Here is a 1,468-nt window from a genome sequence, read left to right as displayed (position 1 = left end):
TTAGAACTTGGACTGAATCCAATCAATTGTCTTAATATCAACTTGAAATGACTTGGCAAGAAGATCATTCGGAATCGCAGGTGTCGACCCAAAAACAGCATTTGCAACTGTAATAACCCCAGGGTTTTGGCTGCTAAGAGCTGCAATGGCAACAGCATTTGTATATCCAACATTACGTTGGAAATGGACAAGCCCCACTGGGAAAACAAAAACATCACCCTTTACGAGTTTCTTCGTGATGAGTCGATTTTCAGGGTTGGAAGTGACAAATGCCACTTCAAGAGTGCCTTCAATTACTGTCAAAATTTCAGTTGCTCTTGGGTGCGTGTGAGGAGGGTTAATGCCCCATGGCACATAGTCTACGCGCACTAAGGAAATTCCAAGAGTGTTGAGTCCTGGAATTTTAGCCACAGTTGCAGGAGTCACTCTTGATCCTACTGCATTTGATGTGTTCCCTGGTAAATGAAGTCCACTAAAGAAGAAATCAATTCCCTGTACAAGTTTTGGATCCTTGCATGCATGCCCATTTACCAGCACTGCATTAATAGTAAACAAACAGAACTAAATTACTCAGAATTTTGACATAAAACTAGAAATACTTTTTCTTGATTAAAATCATCAAGTACTATCTAGTCAAGCATAAGAAAAAGAAACAAGCGAAATGATGTTAATTGTTAATCAAGTTATGCCCACTTATCTTTGGCAATACAGAAGGCTGCCTACTTTTTTTTTGAAATATTTTCATTCATTTTGCTAGACACTGACAAATTGTTAGAGCCAACTTTCTATTTAGAATTATAGAATCTTAGTATAGTGTTGAATAGTCTAAAGCCGTAAACTCAATGAAGTCAACTATAGTGATCCTGAAAGTGTGAAAATATATGCTAGATGTGCTCATTTGGGCGAAAGTTTTACATATATAAGACCGTGCTACTTTTAAATTCGATCATTTTATTCATATAATATATACCTGGGCCACTGGGGTCAGCAACACAAAAATCTTGAAGCGGGCTGGAGTCAGATGCCAAAACGACTGAACAAATTGCAATCAAGATTCCCAAGGAAAGAAAAATATGGGATGCCATTTTTGTTCAACTATTCGAAGATTCGACAAGTAAGAAATGGAGAAGAAGATAAGTTATGAGCAGAAGATTTGAGGTGCAAAACAAACGACAATCCAAGGCTGCTTATATAGATAATTAACAGCATTAATTTTGTAAAATCACATAATTTCTTATTATGCCGGCCTCATTATCAAAAATGAACAAAGAGGACCTAGTCTTCATTAAACCGTGTTGGAAGGGTAGTTTGCAAGTTAATTATCAACAATCTTGTTCTACATTGCCGGATGGCTAATAATGTAATAATTAAGTAGCATTCAAACTTCATCTAGCTAGATATGACATACGTGATTTATATATATGTATTCATTATCTTCACTTTTTACTCCACATCTGGATGAATAAGT

The 1,468-nt window shown here is 36.2% G+C and overlaps 1 protein-coding gene across 1 annotated transcript; it reads right to left on the bottom strand.

Moving 5' to 3' along the window:
• Nucleotides 1–1,085, bottom strand: LOC111370277 (putative germin-like protein 2-1). Its single transcript, XM_022991951.1, has 2 exons — nucleotides 971–1,085; nucleotides 1–536 (listed from the first exon to the last, which is right to left on the bottom strand). The coding sequence occupies exons 1-2, from the start codon at nucleotides 1,083–1,085 to the stop codon at nucleotides 1–3; spliced, it is 651 nt and encodes a 216-aa protein (XP_022847719.1).
• Between the last annotated feature and the right edge of the window lie 383 nt (nucleotides 1,086–1,468).

Source organism: Olea europaea, chromosome 21 (assembly GCF_002742605.1).
Source record: "Olea europaea var. sylvestris chromosome 21, O_europaea_v1, whole genome shotgun sequence".
Lineage (NCBI taxonomy): Eukaryota > Viridiplantae > Streptophyta > Magnoliopsida > Lamiales > Oleaceae > Olea > Olea europaea.
The sequence above is the reverse complement of the archived record's forward strand: the minus strand, read 5'-3'. Positions and strand labels throughout refer to the sequence as shown.

What these genes read in the sequence shown, in the direction of transcription:
- LOC111370277 (XM_022991951.1), bottom strand. Translation starts at nt 1,085, where the DNA reads ATGGCATCCCATATTTTTCTTTCCTTGGGAATCTTGATTGCAATTTGT. An exon ending in TGCTGACCCCAGTGGCCCAG is followed by an intron (nt 537 to 970) that starts GTATATATTATA and finishes CTATTAATGCAG; the next exon opens with TGCTGGTAAATGGGCATGCA.